This window comes from Bubalus bubalis, chromosome 3, assembly GCF_019923935.1.
Source record: "Bubalus bubalis isolate 160015118507 breed Murrah chromosome 3, NDDB_SH_1, whole genome shotgun sequence".
Classification (NCBI taxonomy): domain Eukaryota; kingdom Metazoa; phylum Chordata; class Mammalia; order Artiodactyla; family Bovidae; genus Bubalus; species Bubalus bubalis.
The window spans coordinates 74,146,593-74,166,016 of NC_059159.1; the positions used below are offsets into that span (position 1 = coordinate 74,146,593).

At 40.5% G+C, this 19,424-nt stretch overlaps 1 protein-coding gene across 1 annotated transcript in view; it reads left to right on the forward strand.

Annotated features, from left to right (window-relative positions):
- The window catches only part of DDX58 (DExD/H-box helicase 58), a 45,014-nt gene extending 26,110 nt beyond the window's left edge, over positions 1-18,904 (forward strand). Inside the window, exons 14-18 of the mRNA XM_006060270.3 lie at positions 2,366-2,456; positions 5,034-5,204; positions 6,654-6,805; positions 15,333-15,476; positions 17,708-18,904. Of these exons, the coding sequence (XP_006060332.2) occupies positions 2,366-2,456; positions 5,034-5,204; positions 6,654-6,805; positions 15,333-15,476; positions 17,708-18,046 (897 nt within the window). The 3' untranslated portion in view covers positions 18,047-18,904. The remainder of the gene's footprint in view (positions 1-2,365; positions 2,457-5,033; positions 5,205-6,653; positions 6,806-15,332; positions 15,477-17,707) is intronic.
- Positions 18,905-19,424: the final 520 nt, after the last annotated feature.

Genomic DNA, 19,424 nt, shown 5'->3' on the forward strand with positions numbered 1-19,424 from the left:
TTTTGCCCATTTTAAAATGGGGTTTAACTGGGTTATTTATTATTGTTGAGTTTTTAAGTTATTGTTGTTAGTTTTTTGAGAGTTCTTTTTTCTGACAAAAATGTCCTCTATCAGAAATGTGATTTGCAAACATTTTCTTCAGGATCTTTTCATTCTCTTAACTGTATCTCTTACTGAAAGTTTTAACCTTTGACAAGTCCATTTTATCTTTTTTTTTTTTTCTTTTTGTGGATTGTGCTTTTGATTTTGTGTCTAAGAAACCTTTGCCTACCCAAGAGCACAGATTTTTTCCCATGTTATCTTCTAGAAGTTTTATAGATTTAGATTTTATATTTAAGTCTACAATTCATTTTGAAGTATGGATTGAGATTTTTTTCTCTTAGCATGTGGGTATCCAGTTATTTCAGCATATATGATGAAAAGACTATCCTTTCTCCATTGAATTGCATTTGTAACTTAAAAAGATCAGTTGACTCTATTCATGTTGGTCTATTTCTGGATTCTATATTCTGTTCCATTCATTTGTACATCTATCCTTCCACCCATCCTACGCAGTCTTGATTACTGTAGCTTTATAGTAATTAAGTCTTGAAATCAGGTAGTGTGAGTCTTCCAACTTTTTAATTTTTTCAACATTGTCTTAGCTATCTTTCTTTACCTTTCCATTTTTATTTTAGAATAAACTCACACACATCTATGAGAAAATCTATTGAAATTTCGTTTGGGATTTCACTGAACCTATAGATAAAACTGGGGAGAAATGATATCATAACAATGTATCTTTTTTATTTATATAGGGCTTCTGTATTCGTTATCTACTGCTGATAACAGTTTATCGCAAAACTAGGTAGCTGGAAACAACAGACATCTATAATGCATATGGGTCAGTAATCTGGAAACAACTCACTGGGTGTTTCCATCTCAGGATGTCTCATGAGGCTCCAGTCAGTTGTTGGCCATGGCTACAGCCATCTCAAGGCTGGGAGGATCAACGTCCAACCCAACTTGTGTGGTTTTTGGCAGAAGATGTGCTTAGCTCATTCATGGGGGCTTCCCCAATCACTCAGTGGGTAAAGAATCTGCCTGCAATGCAGGAGACACAGAAGACACGGGTTTGATCCCTGGGTCAGGAAGATCCCTTGGAGAAGGAAATGGCAACCCACTTTAGTATTCTTGCCTGGGAAATCCCATTGACAGAGGAGCCTGGAGGGCGACAGTCCATAGGGGTCCCAAAGAGAGTTGGACATGACTTAGTGACTGAGTATGCACACACATGCTTAGCTCATTCATGGGGGCCTCTGCACAGGCTAGCCTCACAGAGAGGTGCTGGCCTCCCCTAGAGTAAGTGATCCAAGAGGGGTGGAGAGGGCACCTAATACCAAGGTCACAGTCATGTTATAGCTTCAACTTGGAAGTGATTCCCCTCAGGTCTGCCTTATTTTATTCATTAGAAGCAAGTCAGTAAGTTCAGTTCACACTTGAGGGGAAGGGATTAAACAGGATCTGAATTCCAAGGGGTGGAGATCACTCACAGCTACCTTAGAGGCCCCTGCCACATCTTCTTTGGTTTCTTTTATCAGTGTTTTGTCATTTTCAGCATACAGATTCTGCACATATTTTGTTAAACTTATACCTAAGTGTTAATGCTATTATAAATGATACTTTTGTTTGTTGCTGGTATTTAGAAATACAACTAATGTCTGTGTATTGATCTTGTGTCCTGAGATCTTTCTAAATTCACTTATTTTCTACCTACCCACTATTTTGAACCTTGCCTTTTTCACTGAAAAAAATGTCTTAGAAATTGAATCATATTGGATTACAAAGATAGACACCATTATAGTTATTTGTTGCATAGAATTCAATCACAAGAAGCTTTTGATTCCTCAGGTCTGTTAGTCTGAAAACTACTTCAGCGTACTTGTCTGTATACTTTTTAAAAATTGAAGTAGAGTTGATTTATGGCATTGTATTTATTTCTGCTGTACAGCAAAGTGATTCAGTTATACATATACATACATTCTTTTTTAATTCTTTTCCATTATCGTTTACTTTAAGCTTTTTTTCTACTTGCATTGTTGTTTAGTCACTAAGTCATGTCCAACTCTTTGTGACCCCATGGACTGCCACATGCCAAGTTCCCCTGTCCTCCACTATCTCGCGGAGTTTGCTCAAATCCCATGTCCATTGAGTCAGTGGTGCTATCTAACCATCCCATCCTCTGCCATTCCCTCTTTTTGCCTTCATTATTTCCCAGTATCAAGATCTTTTCCAGTGAGTCAGCTCTTCAAATCAGGTGGCATATATTCAATATTGAATTAATACAGATAATATACAAATAGTGACAATTTCTTTGTATTTTCAGGCCTTAAAGAACTGGATTGAAGAAAATCCTAAACTCAGCTTTCTAAAACCTGGCATATTGACTGGACGTGGCAGAACAAATCAGACAATGGGTATTTATATATAGTGCATTAGATCTAATATATATATATAAGAACATATATATTTTAATTCTTTCTTAGTACTTGTATCAGTCAGGGTTCAACCAGAGAAGCAAAACCAGTAGGAGATTATAAACACATACATTTATACATTCATATATATATATAGCAACACATGTATATTGTACACAGACAGGCACACAGGGATTTAGTACAAGGAATTGACACACACCTGGACTGGCAAAGCCAGTCTGAGTCTGCAGGGCAGGCCAGGATCAGGTGGAACCCCATAGGCATGAGCTGTCCAGAGTCTGAGGTCACGGATCACCTCAGTCCTCTTTTCAAGGGCTGCCTTGTTTAGGTCAGGCCTGCCTAAAATGAAGTCCCTATTGAGTAACCATATCAACTGATTTAAGAAGTTTAATTACATCTGCAAATTCCCTTCACAGAAACACCTGGGTGAATATCTGGGGACTGCAGTTCAGCCTAGCTCAGTGGACACATTGAAAAGCCATTGCCATGCTCAAATGTCAGAAACTTGTAGACTTTCCTCCTCCCATATGTCCTGCATACAAAACTGTAGTTTTGTTTTGTTTTTAATATTGTTTGAGTATATTACTCTCTTGCTCAAATTTTCAACCAGTAGATTAACTGGAAATAGAAATGCTGTCTATTTTATTGTTATTCTTTAAAGTGTAAAAAACTTACATGCATTATGTATTTTATAATTTTAAAAAGTCCTAGAGATAATCCTAAAATCTGGGTAGGGGGGTTAAAGGATGAAAGGCCACCTTTGATCCTCAGTGGCCAGTCCTCATGCTGACATTCTCACAGCCTTACTCCCCACGCCTCAGTGATAAGCAATGACAGGTCCTCACTGTATCTCTTATTTAGTGCTGTTTATAATAAACAGTCCTGCTCTCAGTCCTCGGTCATCACCCTTGAAGTTTCCCTTTATGCAAAATTTAAGCCTCACTAATCTAAAAAGCAAAGTCAGATTTTGAATAGTTGACTTACCAAATGAGGTTGTGGTTGGAATTCAGAGGCTTCTGCCATATGACTCCAGCATGAGTCCAACTTGATTTTCAAACTTTGTTATTCATCCATACATAAGCACCCAGAAGATATTTGTTTGTCCATCCCTCCGTTCATCCATCCATTCATTCATTCATCTATCCATCCACCATCCACCCGCATTCATTGAGAACTCACTCTGTGCCAGTAACCGTGCTTCTGCTGGGCAGCCACCCCCTCCTCCTAAGTCTAGACCACTAGGGCGGAGTCTCCCTCGCCCACATCCCACAGCACACAGTTCTGGCTCCATTCATTGTCATCACATTGAATTATACTTTCCCATGTATAGCCTTCTTCTACAAACTAGAAGCTCCCTTTAGATAAAAATGAACCTTTTAACCATTCTATCCTTATCTGACAAACCATAATTGTAGAATAAATGTTTGATGAACAAATAGTTAAGTTCAGAAATTAGTGAAGTGTGGTGTCTGTCTTGGGCATGTTCATTGTTCAGTAGATCATGTTGAAAAGAAATTGTTTTGGCCTCAGCAAAATATATCTCAAGATTTTGCTGCCAATATACTGGGACAGAGTTGGAACTTTCATAAATTCTGTTAACTCTGAGGTGGAGACCACTTAAGTTCCTGCTCTGCTCAGTGTATCAGTGGCTGGAAACTGCACGGTGGTGGGGCCCTCAGCTTAAATCCCAAGCCTGCTTTGCTGGTTAGCTGTCAGTTTACCATCCCTCCCGAACCTCCAGGTCTTCACCTGTATTAAAGGGGAGCCATAACACTCGCCATATCAACCTAAAAAGGGCCTTGTGAAGTTGCAGTGAGTAAGTAGATGTGAAAAGGTCTTGTTAGCTGAGAACTCCTCTATGTGCACAAAGGCGTTACAGTTAGCTATTGATATATTTTTAAAAATTTTATTGGAAATAGTTGATTTATTGGAAATAGTTGCATTAGTTTCAGGTGTACAGCTAAGTGAATCGGTTACACATATACATATAGCCACTCTTTCTTTTAGATTCTTTTTCCATATAGGCCATTACAGAGTATTGAGCAGGTTCTTATTAGTTATCTGTTTTGTATGTAATAGTGTGTATATGTCAGTCCCAGTCTCTGTTTATCCCTTCCCCCCTTCCCCTCTGGTAACCATGTTTGTTTTCTACATGCATGACTCTACTTAGGTTTTGTAAATACATGCATTTGTACCCTTTTCTTTAGACTCTACACATAAGTGGTATTCTATGGTATTTGTCCAACTGTTGGTATTTTTTCAAAAGATTTAATATTTGTTTTGCGATATCGTGACCGAAACCACATAGCTAGTAGGTGCTGCAGCTGGAATTTGAGGTCAGGCAGACTTGTGATAGAGTCCAAGATGTTAGACCCCCACCTTATCTTCTCTAAAGCAAGGACAGGGATAGGCCCTTCCCTGAAGGCTGTTGTGAGATCATGAATGTAAAGCACTTATCACAGTACCTGGCATGTCCTAAGCTTTCCATAATTAACAGCTATTTTTTTCAAGGGTAAAGTTCCCTCTTGGTGAGTTATGTAATGTCCTCTGACACAGGAATGACCCTCCCAGCACAGAAGTGTGCACTGGATGCATTCCGAACCAACAGAGACAGCAAGATTCTAATTGCTACCTCGGTTGCCGATGAAGGCATTGACATTGCTCAGTGCAATCTGGTCATCCTCTACGAGTATGTGGGCAATGTCATCAAAATGATCCAGACCAGAGGTAAGAAGAGCTGTGATGCCAGGACTCAAAGGCTGCCGTTTTGTCTGACTTGTGACCGTGTCTGTCCTTCCAGCCCTTCTCCTTTGCTGTCACTGGCGGCACAGTGGCCCCTTCTGCCACTGGCCCTTATGGTGACCTACTTGGTCAGGATGGGGTGGCTACAGTTGTGTCCACAGTTTTGTCTGTTTTTGTTCTTGTTCACAATGAATATTGCTTACTTAGTTAATATTGGCTGACATGTTGATGGAAGGAAAATTCCAGCTTTGAGGCTTCGGCAGTCATACGTGAGCCCTTCATGGCTGTGCTTAGGTGCTGGTGGGTCCCCTGTGTGCCAGAAAGGACGTGCAAGGAGTTCTCCCGCTGGAACTAAGCAGCCTCTTAACTAGTCTTTCTTATTTTTTCTTAATTTCTATAACTACAGCTGCCACATTATTTTTCCTGAAAAACAGCTCTGAGCATGTCACCTCCCTGTATAGAAACTCCCACGGTTCCCAAATCTTCTTGATGTTAAAGCATTTTCAAAATCCGGCACCCTCTTAAGTTTCCAACCTTGTTTCCCATTCTTCCACTTTGTGTATTATCCACTTCAGCCTCCCTGGCTTCATCTTTTTTCCTGTTTGAAGGACTTGCTCATGTATTGCTGCTGCTGATCTTTGTTTCTCTTGCCCTGCTTCCACATCACTGGTTCCTCAGTCTCCCAGCTGGCAATCATCTCTAATTTGAATGCCTGTGGCCCTTTTATCCATCTTTCTTATACCACTTCTCATTTTCCACCTATATTCTGGTGGTTGTGAACATGTCTCTTTTTTTAAAGTTTTATTTATTTTTGGCTATGCTGGGTTTTCCTTGCTTTTTGCTCGGGCTTTTCTCCAGTTGTGGTATGCGGGCTTCTCGTTATGGTGGCTTGTCTTATTGCAGAGCACAGGCTCTAGGGTGTGCAGACTTCAGAGCACGTGGGCTCGTAGTTGTGGTGCACAAGCTTAGTTGCCCCGTGGCATGTGGTATCTTCCTGGACCAGGCCTTTAACCTGTTTCCCCTGCATTGGCAGGTAGATTCCCATTCACTGGACCACCAGTGAAGTCCTGTGAACGTATCTTATTTCCCCATTTCCCCATCTGTTTATCATTCATCTTTGGGGCCGTCACAATGTCATCCTGGAGGTGCTTGCTGGGTTGTTTTTAAGCAGTGTCTCTAATAATGTGTCTGTCCCATCACACTGCACCAGGGAGACCCTGAGCAAGCAGCCTAAGTGGGCTCCTTGTTTGTCTGAATGTTTAATGTGCAGCTGCACCCCTGCGTTGACTCACACCCTACCAGCTCGGCTTTTCCAGAAAGTGGGATTCAGTGAACCCAAGTCGAATTTTAGGACTAGCCCTGCTTTGTTCACATTCTCAGATTTGTCAGAGTTTTACATCAAAGACACCAAGTAAAATGTTTATTTTCTAACAGGCAGAGGAAGAGCAAGAGGCAGCAAGTGCTTCCTTCTGACTAGTAATGCTGATGTAATCGAAAAAGAAAAACTGAACATCTGCAAAGAAAAAATGATGAATGAGTCCATTTCAAGGCTGCAGGGATGGAATGAAGCAGTATTTAAGGAAAAGGTAAGTCTTTGCATCCGTGTTACTCCTTCAGAATCTAACTGTAAGCCATGAACAGGGACCATGAGCATGGTTGGTACCTGTTATCATTTTGCTCTGTTTCTTAGGTTATATTTTTATTTTTTTAAGTATTTGTTTATCTGTCTGCATTGGGTTTAGTCGCAACACATAGGATCTTCGTTGTAGAGTGCAGGCTTCTCTCTAGCTGTGGTGCACAGGCTTAGAAGTTGTGGCAGACTAGTTGCCCCACAGTATGGGGGATCTTCGTTTCTCAATCAGGGATCAAACTCTCGTCCCTGCCACTGGAAGGTGGGTTCTGAACCACTGGACTGCCAGGAATTCATCCCACAGTGAATATCAGGTTCATTCTGCTTTATTTCTCAGTGAGCTAAAATACATTTTATTAGCACTAATGCTTAAAGCTATGCTTTTAGATATAAAAGGGAGACAGCTAGAATAGCTCCAACACGGACAGTTCATTTTGAGGACAACACCCTAACACTGCAAGACACAGCTCTTAGTCTTTTCTTCACATCCCTTTCTAACATCTGGAGTCCTCAGGGAGAGGGTCCTGGCGCACTGTGCCTGGAGCTGTGCCCAGTATTGGAAGGCCTGTTTACACATATGGATGATACAGTGGACCTTGAAGTAGCATGCTGGCTCAGTCCAGCCTCTCAGTAGTGACCTTAGTTTGACTTTAATTTTCTTTATGACACAGCATGGAAGCAGATTAGGGAAAGACACACACACACAGATACCCCCACACACAGACACCCATACTTTCTCCAGACTGTTTGCAGAGACTTCATCTCAGACTCTCTGGAAACACTGGACTCTGCAGGCCTGGGGAAGAGCTTTAACGTTAGAATCAGTGGTTCCAGTCTCCACTCTGCCACTTACAAAACGTGTGACTTCAGGTAGTTCCTCTTTGAAATTATCATTCTTATTTGTAGAACTCACAGGGTGGTTTTGGAGATAAAGTGAGATGTATGCATTTCTTCCTACAGTGCCTGGTTTAAAGTAAGTGCTTAAAATGGGAGTTGTTACAGGACAAGGGTGAGAGGCCTACTTTAACTTCATGAAGATGAGTCTTACAATTCAGTAGACTAATTCCATAGGGTTCATAATTTTGAAAAGTCATAATCTGTATGCTCAAAAAAGTACTGAGAAGGAATGAACTATCGAAAGCAAACTAATGCTTACTTTAGGAAAAAATTATGATGTTATGTCAGTGTTGACTCATTTTAAAAAACGTTTCTCTCTAAAGTTAGGAGAACAAGATATTTGAAAGCACCTCGTCTACATTTTCACTGAGAATTGCAGGGAAATTCTTTAGTTCCTCTTAATTTCCCCCCTTAATTTTACTTAGGATAGGGTTTTTTCACTGAGCCACTTCTCCATTTTGTAGAATATAGGGACGATGCTGATTAAAGGCTTTAAAACCTTTTTAGCTTTGGCATAATATTTTTTATCTCCTCCACTAGGTAACCATGTGTTTACATTCATGTGTGGCAAAAGCAATAGAGTAAAAGCCTGTTGAGGAAGACAGAGGCTGGAGCAAACATATAGGCATTCTTTTTTTTTTTTTTTTAATAATTTTATTGATTGATTTATATTATTTTTGGCTGTGCTGAGTCTTTGTTGCTGCCAGGACTTTTCTCTATGTGCAGTGAGTGGGGCTACTCTCTAGTTGAGGCGAGCAGGCTTCTCATTGCTGTGGCTGCTCTTATTGCGGAGCATGGGCTTAGGAAGTGAAGGCTTCAGTAGTCGTGGTCCTCAGGCTCTGGAGCACAGGCTTAATAGTTGTGGCACACGGATTTAGTTGCTCCACAGCATGTGGGATCTTCCTGGACCAGGGATTGAACCCATGTCTCCTGCATTAGCAGACGGATTGTTTACCACTGAGCCACCAGAGAAGCCCTAGAGTTCAATTTTTTTTTTTTACTTTTTAAAATTATATTTTAAATTAAAATTTAATTTTTGTCTTTTGACTTTTTTTTCCCAAACTTTCTATTTTGTATTGGGGTATAGCCGATTAACAGTATTATGGTGGTTTCAGGTGAACAGCGAAGGTGCTCGGCCATACGTTCTTTTGTAGCCAACGCATCAGGCCATAGGGTGCAGTGAGGAGAAAATGGACTGTTGTTAAATATCTGTTGAATTAGGCTATTTAATAGCACTGGGGAATTCCCCTAACATGCATCGATTGAAAATGGGCAGAGATGGTAAAGAGTGAGCAAGGACCCAGCTCTAGGGTAGCCAGGAGTCGTTGCTAGCTGGTAATGCCCTGGCGGTCAGGAGCTCAGAGTCTTGGCCTCGTCTCTGTCCTGCTGTGGTGACCAGTGCACACTGCCGTGTTGAAAGAGGCAGGCTTTGTTGTCAAGGGCAGAGGCTTAGGAGAAGTATACCAAGGTAGGGGAAACCTCATTCTCTTAAAAGTCAAAGGATTTATGGTTCTTGGGGTGAGCCCCCTGTCTGTGGTGTTTTGAAAAGAGAAAGACTAGAGATCTCTTCAATAAAATTAGAGATACCAAGGGAACATTTCATGCAAAGATGGGTTCAATAAAGGACAGAAATGGTATGGACCTAACAGAAGCAGAAGATATTAAGAACAGGTGGCAAGAATACACAGAAGAACTGTACAAAAAAGATCTTCATGACCCAGTTAATTACAATGGTGTGATCACTCACCTAGAGCCAGACATCCTGAAATGTGAAGTCAAGTGGGCCTTAGGAAGCATCACTACGAACAAAGCTAGTGAGGTGATGGAATTCCACTTGAACTATTTCAAATCTTCAAAGATGATGCTGTGAAAGTGCTGCACTCAATATGTCAGCAAATTTGGAAAACTCAGCAGTGGCCACAGACCTGGAAAAGGTCAGTTTTCATTCCAATCCCTAAGAAAGGCAATGCCAAAGAATGCTCCACAATTGTACTCATCTCACTCGCTAGTAAAGTAATGCTCAAAATTCTCCAAGCCAGGCTTCAGCAATACGTGAACCGTGAACTTCCAGATGTTCAAGCTGGTTTTAGAAAAGGCAGAGGAACCAGAGATAAATTGCCAACATCCTCTGGATCATGGAAAAAGCAAGAGTTCCAGAAAAACATCGATTTCTCCTTTATTGACTATGCCAAAGCCTTTGACTGTGTGGATCACAATAAACTGTGGAAAATTCTGAAAGAGATGGGAATACCAGACCACCTGACCTGCCTCTTGAGAAACCTATATACAGGTCAGGAAGCAACAGTTAGAACTGGACATGGAACAACAGACTGGTTCCAAATAGGAAACAGAGTATGTCAAGGCTGTATATTGTCACCCTGCTTATTTAACTTATATGCAGAGTACATCATGAGAAATGCTGGGCTGGAAAAAGCACAAGCTGGAATCAAGATTGCCAGGAGAAATATCAATAACCTCAGATATGCAGATGACACCACTCTTATGGCAGAAAGTGAAGAGGAACTAAAAAGCCTCTTGATGAAAGTGAAAGAGGAGAGTGAAAAAGTTGGCTTAAAGCTCAACATTCAGAAAACTTAGATCATGGCATCTGGTCCCATAACTTCATGGGAAATAGATGGGGAAACAGTGGAAACAGTGGCTGACTTTATTTGGGGGGCTGAGGAAATATTTGAGGTTATTATAATGCAGTGAGAGGCTTTATTTTTTTGGGCTCCAAAATCACTGCAGATTGTGACTGCAGCCATGAAATTAAAAGACGCTTGCTCCTTGGAAGAAAAGCTATGACCAACCTAGACAGCATATTAAAAAACAGAGACATTACTTTACCAACAAAGGTCTGTCTAGTCAAAGCTATGGTTTCTCCAATGGTCATGTATGGATGTGAGAGTTGGACTATAAAGAAAGCTTAACACCAAAAAATTGATGCTTTTTAAACTGTGGTGTTGGAGAAGACTCTTGAGAGTCCCTTGGCCTGCAAGGAGATCCAACCAGTCCATCCTAGAGGAAATCAGTCCTGAATATTCACTGGAAGGACTGATGCTGAAGCTGAAACACCAGTACTTTGGCCACCTGATGTATAGAACCGACTCATTGGAAAAGACCCTGATGCTGGGAAAGATTGAAGACAGGAGGAGAAGGGGATGACAGAGGATGAGATGGTTGGATGGCATCACCGATGTGATGGACATGAGTTTGAGCAAGCTCCAGGAGTTGGTGATGGACAGGGAAGCCTGGTGTGCTGCAGTCCATGGGGTTGCAAAGAGTCAGACACAACTGAGCTACTGAACTGAACTATTTAATTGCATTTTAGTGTATGATTGAACATCATTAGATGTATTTAATTTTTTTAATTGGATGCCCAAAGGGCAAGTTTATATTTTTACCTTTTTTCCCGTCACATTCCCCCCACCCTGAGCCTGCCTTAAGTAATGATCAGAACCATGTCTGAGAAATTAAAATTCCTCATAGGGAAATGTAACCCAGGAATTTCATTTCTAGAAATTTACCCAGAGGAAATAACGAGGTAAATGCACACATCATGCAGCAGTTTTGCAGCAGTGAAAATGTGAATTGGAAATAGGGCACATTAAGCTTCCTTTATGCTTACAGAAACAATGAAGATAATTATAGGTGGGATGGAGTAGAGTGGGGAATCGGGGGAGAGAAAATCATATTTTGATTGCTTTCCTGACCTATATTCCAGGCCTAAATTTTTTTTAATATAAATCAAGTTGTATTTGAATTTGAAGTGCTTTAGAGATCAGTGACTTCTCAGTGGGTGATCAGTAACCAGTACAAGGTGTACGGGGCTGGGACATTTCTGCTCACAGTGACAATAACTGTCTCATCCATGCAGAATATGGGCTCTCCACCAAGCCCTGCAAATGCTTATTTTTATCAGCGGTTCTCACAGTGATCCATGTGGTCAAGCCTCTCATGAAGTCACTCTCTGGGAGGGAAACTGAGGCATGAAAATTTCATTGTCAGTAGATCACACAGCTAGGTCGCAGTAGAGCTGGCAGAGTCCATCTGTCTAAACTCTGCATCTGTTGGCCTAACCAGAAATGTTTGAAGCATAAATAAGGACAACTAAAAAAATTTTACCGAGCAATAGAAGGTAATTAAGAGAAAAGAAACCCTGGGACTACCCTGGTGGTCCAGTGGCTAAGACTCCGAGCTCCCAATGCAGGGAGCCCACGTTCAATCCTTGGTCAGGGAACTAGATCCCACATGCTGCAACTAAGACCCAGCACAGCCAAGTAAAAAACTTTTGAAAAAGAAAGAAAAGAAACACCATTTTCTTGAATGGAATGACTGGATATTTTAAAGATGTGCATTTACTGCAAATTCAGTTGTACATTTATCATAGCCCATAATCAAAATATAAATGATATTTTAGCTTTGTAAAATGGCTCCAGAGTTTATATAGACACATACATAAGTGAAAATAGCGATGACATTTCTGAAAAAATAACTCATGAATAGGTATTGCCCTACCCAGTATTGAAGTACAAATCACCATCATTAACATTTTCATGGTTCTCGGCAAAAGACTAGCGTAACAGACCAAGACGAATACCAAGGAGCATTAAAGCTATGCCAGGCAGTCCTGATCAATTATTAACTCATGTTACCTCCCAACAACCTAGGAAGTAAATGCTATGACTATTCCCATTTTATATTTGAGGCACTTGCCCAGAATGACACAGCTGCTCAGTGGTAGGAACAGGGCTTACTTACACCTAAGCTGTCTGGTTCCACCTGGAACACTGGATAAAAAAGAGGCAGCCCCACAGCAGCGGGGCAGAGCAGATCCTTCCACACACAGCTCTGCTCTGTAGTCACCATGCTTTCTTCCTTTATTCTTCTGTCATGTTCTTCTCTTTGGAGAACTTCTTTTTGCTCTTCTTTTAGGGAAGGGAACGTCTGCTGGTGCACAGATTCTTAAAATAATTTGTTTTGCTTCACTGAGAATGTCTTGATTTCCTCTTTATTTCTGAAGTATATATTGCGGAGTATATAGGCATTTGGATTGACAGGGTTTTCTTTTAGCATTTGAAAAACATTGTGTCACTTTTGTCTGCTGTCCACATTCTCTGGTGAGAAATCTGGTGTCATTCAGATTGTTTTTCCCTTGTAGGTAAGGTGCATTTTTTTTTTTTTTCCTGGTTGCTCTCAAGATTTTTTTCCTGTGTGTTTAGAGAACAGACTTGTGTTTGCCAAGGAGGAGTGGATCGGGGAGGGAAGCTTGGAATCAGCAAATTAAATGTAAACTCTTATATATAATAGTTTAAACAGCAGCAGAATAAACAACAAGGTTGTACTGGATAGCACAGGGAACATATTCAGTATTCTGTGATAAATCATACTAGGAAAAAAATGTGTCTATATGTGTGTAACTGAGTCACTTTGCTGTACAGCAGAGATTGGCATAACATTGTACATCAACTACACTTAAATTGAAAAAAATTTTAAAAAGACAATATAAATCAAAGGGTCTGGACTTCCCATAGGATAAATCTCTTAAAGGTGAAATTACTACATAAAAAACCATGTAAATCCAGAAATAGATAAATACATGAAGGTAAGGGGCAAACCATACACACACACCGAAGTGTGTTTTCCCTGTGCCTTTAGTTTTCAGAAGTTTCATTATAATGTGTCTTGGTGTGGTTTCTCTGCATTTATCCTGTTTGGATTTGTCCAGCATCTTATATCTGCAGGGTTCTGTTATGTAAAATTTGGGAAATGTTTAGTCATTGTTTGTCTGAGTACTTTTTAAGCTCTGCTCTTTCCCCTCTCCTGTCGTAACTGTTAGATCTTTTTAAAATAGTCCTAAAGTGACCTGAGGCTCTGCTCATTTATTAATTTTTTTCTATTTACTTTCTGTTGTTTAGATTGGGTCATTCCTATTGTTCTGTCTTCCAGTTCACGGATTCTCTCCTTTGTCCTCTCCATTCTGCTATTGAGCCCATCCACTAAACTTTTTGTTTTGGTTATTGTATCTTTAAGTTCTAAAATTTCCATTCTGTTCTTCTTTATATCTTCCATTTCTTTGTTGAGCCTCTAAATTTGTTTGTTTCAGGAGTGTTTATGATGACCCATTGAAGCACTTTTATTATAGCTAGTTTAAAGGTTTTGTCAGATGATTCTCAAATCTCTGTCATCTCAGTGTTAACATCAACTGGTTGTCTTTTTTTTTTTTTCCATTCAATTTGAGATCTTTCTGGTTTTTGGTATCAAGAGTGATTTTTAAATCAAAACCCAGAGGTTTTCATACCAGATAATGAAATTTGGGGTCTTAACCTTCCGTGTTAGCTGGCGTCTTCTGATAGTGATCTGGCAGGGGAGGTAGGTGACCCTGCTTCATAACTGCCAGGTGAGGGTAGAAGTCTGGGTTTCCTACTCAGCTGCTGTTGATGTCAGCAAGGGCAGGCTCCTTGTAACTTCCGCTTGGGAATGCAAGTTCTGGCCCCCAGCGTGATCTCTATGGATTCTACAGGCAAGGGGGGCTACCATGTGGCAGGACTGAAAATCCTGGCTCCCTGTGTGGCCTTCTCTGACACCACCAGGGGGGAGTGTTGAGATGCTTCATCTCAGCCCTGCAAAGTGGAATTCTAGGTTCCTCCCCACTAGATTCAGGGTTTCTTGGTTCTTGTTTTTTTTTTTGTTTGTTTTTTTTTTTTTTTTTTGTCATTGTTGTTGATTTCTCCCTGTGGAACAGCTATTGTCTAAAAGTTTTCTGTCTTGCTAGCTGCCCCTGTCTTCATCCTTTGGCTAGAGAGACAGGCTTTTGTTGAGACTTTCTGTGTGTGCCGAGAGGCATTTCTGGTTGCCAGCTTCTTCGGCCCCATGTCTAGGATACACAAGGCAAAAAAAGACAAACCCCAGGGATCTCACTCCCATGTGGTTTCTAGGGCCCCATGGTTCCTAGCTGGTCTGCTTTCTTCTCTTCGTCCTTCAGAATCTTATGTTTATTTTATATATAATGTTTCAGCGTTCTTAGTTGTACTTAGCCAAGGCCTAAATTTTGAGGTAGAATGTAGTCATCCTATTTAGACATTTAACTTTAATGTAATTCAACAATATTCTTTGTGGTTTGGAAGGGAAGAGAGAAAAAAGATTTTAGGTGGTGGGGGACTCTTCTGCCGGCTGTTCTATTCAATGGGTTTATACCTTGGGAGTGGGTATTTTATTCCTAAAACAGTCAATGCATATCATATATCTATTTGTGAAGGATTTAAAAAATTTTACCAACTACTAATGTAGAAAGCATGGTTCACATGACTATTTTATGGACATCTTTCATGCTTTTATGGATCTTTGATGAAGATATTGGAAAGACTAATTGGAGAGGCCACAGTTAAACACTAACAAAGAATTAGGAGAATCAAAATTATCTGTGGGATTTTTATAAACAAAACCAGGTCCTGTATGTTCATAGAAGTTGTATAGGAATAAATTATTATGTACGTGTGTGTGTGTGTGTGTATGTGTGCGTGTGTATCTTAATTATACCCAGAGTACATATTTGAAGGTTTTCTTGTCTGCTTTTTTGCACTTAGATTCGCCAGATACAGATTCAAGAAAAATTAATCAGGGATAATCAAGGAAAAGTAAAACCTGTTGTTGATAAGAAAAATAAAAAACTGCTCTGCGGAAAGTGCAAAACCTTTGCATGTTACACAGCTGATATAAGAGTGGTGGAGGTAAGCAACCTTTTTCACAAAGAGCACTGGGTCATTTTTTAGCACTCATTAAAGCTTATCTATCTGTGAGAGAATTATAGTAAGAATACTCTTATTTCTTTTATTATCCTGGCCAAGGTCCACGTATTTTTAAAAGGCTAAAACATTTAAAAGAAACCCTAAATATTCAACAATAAAGGAATACTTTAAAAGCTGCTGCTTAACTAAATATTGTATAGCCATTACAAATAATCGTTATGCTAAATGCAATGTGGTATTCTGGATTAGATCCTAAAACAGATAAAGGTATTATTAGAAAAGTAGTAAAATTTATAGCTTAGTAAATAGTAATGTGCCGATATTAATTTTTTAGTTCTGACAAATATGCTATGATATGTAAGATGGAAGTGCTTATTAGGGAAGCTAGGTGAAGGGTACTCAGGACAGTCTTTCCAAGTTTTCTGTAAATCTGCAGTTACTCCAAAATAAAATTTGTTAAACAAAATTATTAGGAAGCTTATGTAGTATAAGGAAAAACTTTTTACAAATTAATGGCAAAGTGGAAAAAAACCAGGATATGTATTAAATATGCTATGATCAGAGCAGTGTGAAATAATAGCAACAATACCACCATCACCACCACCAATAAAAACACTTATGTTTGTACCAAAAAAGGCTAGCAGAAGTATACTAAAACATACTCACATTTTGCAGTGAGACACCATGATTCTTTTCTCTTTCTACTATTTTATGTTTTCTTTAAAAAATTTTTTTAAATTGGAGTACAGTTGTTATACAGTGTTGTTTGAGTTTCTGCTGTACAACAACGTGAATCAGCCACAAATACACACGTGTCCCCTCCCTCTCGAGCCTTCCTCCCACACCTATTTTACATTTTCTGAACTTTCTTTTGGGGATATGGATCACTTTTACAATGGAAGCAAAATCTCCTGATTTTAAACACATCTGCAGCTTAGCTTTCTATTTTTTTTTTTTTCTTAAAACTTTTAGATAAAGGATTAGAAGAATCTCCAAAGACAAAAATTGAACGTAACTCTATTGCTGCTGACTGGGGACAGTGGAGGGCCTGGGCTGGTTCATATGATGAGTTATTACATTACATTAGCTGTTACATGTAACAGGTGTAATAGGTGTGGGAGGAAGGCTCAGGAGGGAGGGGGCACGTGTGTACTTGTGGCTGATTCAACGTTGTTGTACAGCAGAAACTCAGACAACACTGTATAACAACTGTACCCCAATTAAAAAAATTTTTTAAAGAAAACATAAAATAGTAGAAAGAGAAAAGAATCATCGTTTAGTCTTCTGTTTAGTCTCCAGAAAGCTGAAGTCTCTAGTCAGTACAACACTGGAGCAAGAAACACATTTAGGGCTAATATTATCAAGTTCCCATACCTTCCTGAGTCTTTTTCTTTAGCTGTAGAAGGTCCTTTCAGCTCCAATTTGGGTGATTTTCTCTTGAAATAGCCCTTTTAGACTCTGTTTTCCTGAGGGCCGGGTTTGTAGGATCTGTATTTGTTCCGTGCACTGTGAAGTTTATTTGTGTTTATTCTAATGTTGTGGGTGGGGCCAGTGGACAGCTTAGTCCCTGAGACTCTTCAGATACACATTGACCCTTTGTTGTTCTCTGTATCCTTGGGATTCTTCCTGTCAGGGACACTGGTGAACTTGGGCTTCCCGGATCTTCAGCAAATACCCCTTTGTCTCTGAATTAATAAGGAGTATCTATTAATATTTTCAGGGGTTTCCCTGATGGCTCAGTGGTAAAGAGTCCACCTGTCAATGCAGGAGACTCAGGTTCGATCCCTGGGTCGGGAAGATCCCCTGGAGAAGGGAATGGCAACCCACTCCAGTATTTTTGCCTGGAGAATCCCATAGAGAGAGGAGCCTGGTGGGCTACAGTCCATGGGGTTGCAGAGTCAGATGTGACTTAGCGTCTACAACAATGACAGTCTGTTTTCAGAGCCAGGCTGCCTGGAAACGTTAGTCCTCCTCAGCAGGAGGTGCCCCCATCAACTCACTGTACCTCCACCTGTGTGGCTGGGCGTCAGACTGCATGGATTCTACTCTGGTCTTGAGGGGAATTCACATTTCCTCCCTACTCCATCTGTAAAAGAAGTGGGACCCCGTCTCCTTGTCATCTCAGATTATTGTGGAATTTTATTTTTTAAGTTACAGTTACATTCTGGTTCTAACATTCTGTTTTGGGTGCTATTCGATCCCTTTATCCGTAGGAATGCCATTTCACTGTGGTTAGAGATGCTTTCAGGGAGTGCTTCGTGACTAAGTTACATCCCAGACCGAAGAAGTTTGGGAGTTTTGAGAAGAAAGCTAAGATCTTCTGTGCCAGGAAGGATTGCCTCCATGACTGGGGAATTCACGTGAAGTACAAGACATTCGAGATTCCAGTTATAAAGATCGAAAGTTTTGTGGTGGAAGATGTTGCGACTGGAGCTCAGACACTGTATGCAAAGTGGAAGGACTTTAATTTTGAGAAGATCCCATTTGATGCTGCAGAAATGTCCACTTGCGCTCAGGACCTCAATCTGCAGGGAGTGGATGGCCTTGAATGAAGAAGTTAAACCTGCGTGTAAATCATGGGTCTCTTTGTACTACGGTCGTTATTTTTCCTATGGCTTGTATCATACGGAGTATGTATCACTCAACTTCTATTCATTTTCAGCAGTTTGTACTGATACTATATCATGTCTGTCAAGCACAAGTGAGTGGATTAGAGCACTTGATTCTTTGTTGGCTGGGAGAGCTTGGGAAAAATGAATAAGCCTTAATTTGTTGCCATCCGTCCTTTCAGAACCCACTGTACCCACAGCCACTCAGACACACTGGGATCAGTGAATGAGTGAATGGAATGTTGAAAGCTTTTCCATACTTCCTTTTCCTTAACCCACTATGCTGAAGCTGAAACTCCAATACTGTGGCCACATGATGCAAAGAACTGACTTATTGGAAAAGACCCTGATGCTGGGAAAGATTGAAGGCGGGAGGAGAAGGGGATGGCAGAGGATGAGATGGTTGGATGGCATCACCGACTCCATGGACATGAATTTATATTTAAGCCAGCTTACTTGCTGATTTTTATTCATTTTCCATTTGTATTTTATAAGACTATTAAGGTTCTGATCACCGGTTTTAATGTGGGCTTTTTCCCCACACCACCAAGAAATTTATCAATGGGGTGTCTTACCACTCAACTCAGTTCTGACATTCTCTGCCTGGAGATGGCATCAGAGGCCTTACAGGTTAAGGGCTCAGTCCTATAAGACTGCCCGCCTCCTCCCTACAAAATGTCATTACCTGTGCTTTGACCAGTTGCCAACAAAGGTCCATCTAGTCAAAGCTCTGGTTTTTCCAGTAGTCATGTATGGATGTGAGGGTTGGACTATAAAGAAAGCTGAACACTAAACAATTGATGCTTTTGAACTGTGGTGCTGGAGAAGACTCTTGAGAGTCCCTTGGACTGCAAGGAGATCCAACCAGTCCATCCTAAAGGAGATCAGTCCTGGGTGTTCATTGGAAGGACTGATGCTAAAGCTGAAACTCCAATACTTTGGTCACCTTATACGAAGAGTTGACTCATTGGAAAAAGACTGATGCTGGGAGGAATTGAGGGCAGAAGGAGAAAGTGATGACAGGATGAGATGGCTGGATGGCATCACTGACTCGAAGGATGTGAGTCTGAGTGAACTCTGGGAGTTGGTGATGGACAGGGAGGCCTGGCGTGTTGCAATTCATGGGCTCGTAAAGAGTCGGACACGACTGAGTGACTGAACTGAACTGAACTGACCAACTGAATACAGATGAAAGTTACAGCAACCTCCTCTGTGGGCTTAATTAATTTGCAAGACTCATAGGACTCAGATTATTGGTTTATTGTAAGAGGAAATAACTCAGTGTAGGGATTGTTCCTACAAATTAGCCAAGATGGCAGTG